General features: G+C 46.5%; 1 protein-coding gene across 5 annotated transcripts in view; it reads right to left on the bottom strand.

Moving 5' to 3' along the window:
* Positions 1-1,575: 1,575 nt before the first annotated feature.
* Positions 1,576-3,720, bottom strand: part of pak2a (p21 protein (Cdc42/Rac)-activated kinase 2a) — a 47,576-nt gene continuing 45,431 nt past the window's right edge. For all 5 annotated transcript variants that reach the window (XM_058395381.1, XM_058395377.1, XM_058395379.1 and 2 more), the window contains exons 12-14: positions 2,280-2,476; positions 1,978-2,115; positions 1,576-1,849 (exon numbers count right to left, since the gene is read on the bottom strand). In XM_058395381.1, the coding sequence (XP_058251364.1) occupies positions 1,763-1,849; positions 1,978-2,115; positions 2,280-2,476 (422 nt within the window). In that variant the 3' untranslated portion in view covers positions 1,576-1,762. The remainder of the gene's footprint in view (positions 1,850-1,977; positions 2,116-2,279; positions 2,477-3,720) is intronic.

Consider the following 3,720-nt stretch of genomic DNA (forward strand, 5'->3'; position numbering starts at 1 on the left):
CACCCCCACACACATTCAACCTGAACAGAAACACCCCTCACACACATTCAACCTGACCAGAAACACCCCCACACATTCAACCTGACCAGAAACACCCCCCCACACACACATTCAACCTGACCAGAAACACCCCCACACACACATTCAACCTGACCAGAACACCCCCACACACACATTCAACCTGACCAGAAACACCCCCACACACACACACATTCAACCTGACCAGAAACACCCCCCCCACACACACACACATTCAACCTGACCAGAAACACCCCCCCCCCACACACATTCAACCTGACCAGAAACACCCCCCCCCACACACACATTCAACCTGACCAGAAACACCCCCCCCCACACTCAACCTGACCAAGAAACACTCCCCACACACACACACATTCAACCTGACCAGAAACACCCCCCCCCCACACACACACACATTCAACCTGACCAGAAACACCACCCCCCACACACACACACACATTCAACCTGACCAGAAACACCCCCCCCCCACACACACACACACCTTCAACCTGACCAGAAACACACACATACACTCTCTGAGCGCACACACACACAGACACACACACACACACTGAGCAGACACAGACTCGGACACACGCTTGCCCCTGACTCAGGTTTGTTTTAATAGTTTCTGAGAGAATCTGTGTGTGATGTGATCATCTGTAGAAGGCAGCATGGTGCAGGACACACACACACACACCTCTTACATTTATTATCAGACTCCTATCACACACAGTACAGGAGAAACACACACACATCCATAACCTCCTCCGTACTTCAGATACAGAGACACAACTGCACCACCATGTGCTGTGGAAGACCAGGGAGAAGACGGAGAAGCTGAAGCTCTACAACCTTCTCAGTCATCATCATAATAATAATAATAATAATAACAATAATAATAATAATAGTGATTCCAAAGAAATAGGAGAAAACAAGAATAAAATAATCTAAGGGTGATACAATCAGGTGGTGTGGAACATAACCATGGCAACAGTGACAAAGATAAACAACAAAAATCATTATTTAAAAAATAAAAAAAACAAGTTTTATTACTGTTTAGATTTATAAATGTGACAGTTCAGGGGTTTGTTCCTTTTTAATAGCAATGCTTTCTGGAATACTGAAGAAAAAAAAAGACTTTATTGGGAGTGGGAATCTCTCTCTCTGTCACACACACACACACACACACACACACACAGCGACAGCTCCTGCACTCCTAGCTCTGATCAGATGACTTAACACCGCGCTCACACAAGTTCAGAGCCCTGCATCTCATCCTTTCTCTCCGACCCCCCCCCATCTGTGTCTGTCACACAGACAGTAATGACTCTCTGGGAGAGTGCCCCCTGCTGGCTGTGTCTGGAACCTCACTAGTGTGTCCTGGTGTCTGGTGTGTGTCTGTGTGGTGTTTATTAGTGATGACCTGCTGGTGTTTAACCGTTAGCATGTTCATTGTCTGAAAATCTACTGCACTTTATTTCCCTTTTCCTCTGCACTGAAGTAATTCAGTTGCCCTGCGAACACACACACACACACACACACACAGCTGAGTCTGTCTAATAACTTTAATAATAATAAAATAATCAGATGTATGCATTTCCATGGCAACAAACACACACAGTGTTTGCTAGGAAGACACACCCACATCTGACCATGCAGCTGTTTGGTTGATTATGTATACATGACAACACACACACACACACACACACACAGTACGGGGTGGGGTGTGTGTATGAGCTTAGCGGTTGCTCTTCATGGCCTCCTTGGCAGCGAGGATGAGGGGGGTGAGACTGGACAGAGGTTTGGCCAGCTTCAGGAACGGGTGCTGAGGAGGTGGAGTAATTACAATTAAATTAAAAAGAAATGAAATGCATGAGAAAATAGGAGAGTATATTCTGTGTGTGTGTGCAGTAGAGCATGTGTGTGTATATGTGTGTGTGTGTGTGTAGTGACCTGCAGCAGCTCTTTGCCACTCCCTCTCTTGTCCACGTCCATCTCCAGACAGCGGTTGAGGAAATCTCTGAAGATGGGAGACAGTTTCTCAGGGTTCTGCAGCTCTGGAGTTCCATTAGTGGCGATGAGGTACAGGGCCTGGAGGAGGAACATGGAAAACATCAAACATCTGCTAATGTTCACAATACACGCTGCTGCTAGTGTTAGTCTCGCTGGGATAGGAAGGGCGGAGCTACAGTCAACTGGATCAGCCCATCAAGAAATTAGATCATGTGTCAGCCTTCATCAGTGTGTATGTGTACCCTCAGTGGGTTCTCGTTGAGGTACGGTGGTTCTCCCTCCACCATCTCTATAGCCATGATGCCCAGAGACCAGATGTCCACTTTAGGTCCATAGGCTTTGCGGGTCACCACCTCGGGGGCCATCCAGTATGGAGTCCCCACCATCGTACTGCGCTTACTCTGCTCCGGGGTGATCTGAGCACAGAAGCCGAAATCCGCTGCGCACACACACGCGCACACACACGCACACAGTCAGACACACAGCACACTCGACTATCTGCAGGTTTGGAGGTCAGAGGCTAAGTGTTTAGGGCGAACAGGTTAACATTGCTTCTGTAAAGGGTGTAGGAAAAAGGATACAGGGTGTATGGTATAGGGTGTATGGTATAGGGAGTAGGGTATAGGGAGCAGGGTATAGGATACAGGGTGTATGGTATATGGTAGGTATAGGATGTCGGGTATAGGGTGCAGAGTATAGGGTACAGAGTGTATGGTATATGGTATAGGGAGTAGGATATAGGGTGTATGATATAGGGAGTAGGGTATAGGGAGGAGGTTATAGGATGTAAGGTATAGGATGTAAGGTATAGGGTGTAGGGTATAGGGTGTATGGTATAGGGAAAAGGGTGTATGGTATAGGGAGCAGGGTATAGGGTGTAGGGTATAGGATACAGGGTACATGGTGTAGGGAGCAGGGTATAGGGTGTAGGGTATAGGATATATGGTGGGTATAGGGTGTAGGGTATAGGGTGTAGGATATAGGATACAGGGTATAGGGTATATGGAAGGTATAGGATGTCGGGTATAGGGTGCAGAGTATAGGGTACAGAGTGTATGGTATATGGTATAGGGAGTAGGATATAGGGTGTATGATATAGGGAGTAGGGTATAGAGAGTAGGTTATAGGATGTAAGGTATAGGGTGTATGGTGTAGGGTATAGGGTGTATAGTGTAGGGTATAGGGTGTAGGTTATAGGGTGTATGGTATAGGGTGTAGGATATAGGATATAGTGTATAGGGTGTAGGGTATAGGGTGTAGTGTATAGGGTGTAGGGTATAGGGTGTAGGTTATAGGGTGTAGGGTATAGGGAAAAGGGTGTATGGTATAGGGTATAGGTTATAGGGTATAGGGTGTAGGGTGTAGGGTATAGGGAAAAGAGTGTATGGTATAGGGTATAGGTTATAGGTTATAGGGTGTAGGATATAGGGTATAGTGTATAGGGTGTAGGGTACAGGTTATAGGGTGTAGTGTATAGTGTGTAGGTTATAGGATGCTGGGTGTAGGGTATAGGGAAAAGGGTGCAGGATATAGGGTATAGTGTATAGGATGTAGGATACAGGTTATAGGGAAAAGGGTGCAGGATATAGGGTATAGTGTATAGGATGTAGGGTACAGGTTATAGGGTATAGGGTGTAGTGTATAGGGTACAGGTTATAGGGTGTAGTGTATAGGGTACAGGTT

The sequence above is a fragment of the Hemibagrus wyckioides genome, linkage group LG07 (genome assembly GCF_019097595.1).
Source record: "Hemibagrus wyckioides isolate EC202008001 linkage group LG07, SWU_Hwy_1.0, whole genome shotgun sequence".
Lineage (NCBI taxonomy): Eukaryota > Metazoa > Chordata > Actinopteri > Siluriformes > Bagridae > Hemibagrus > Hemibagrus wyckioides.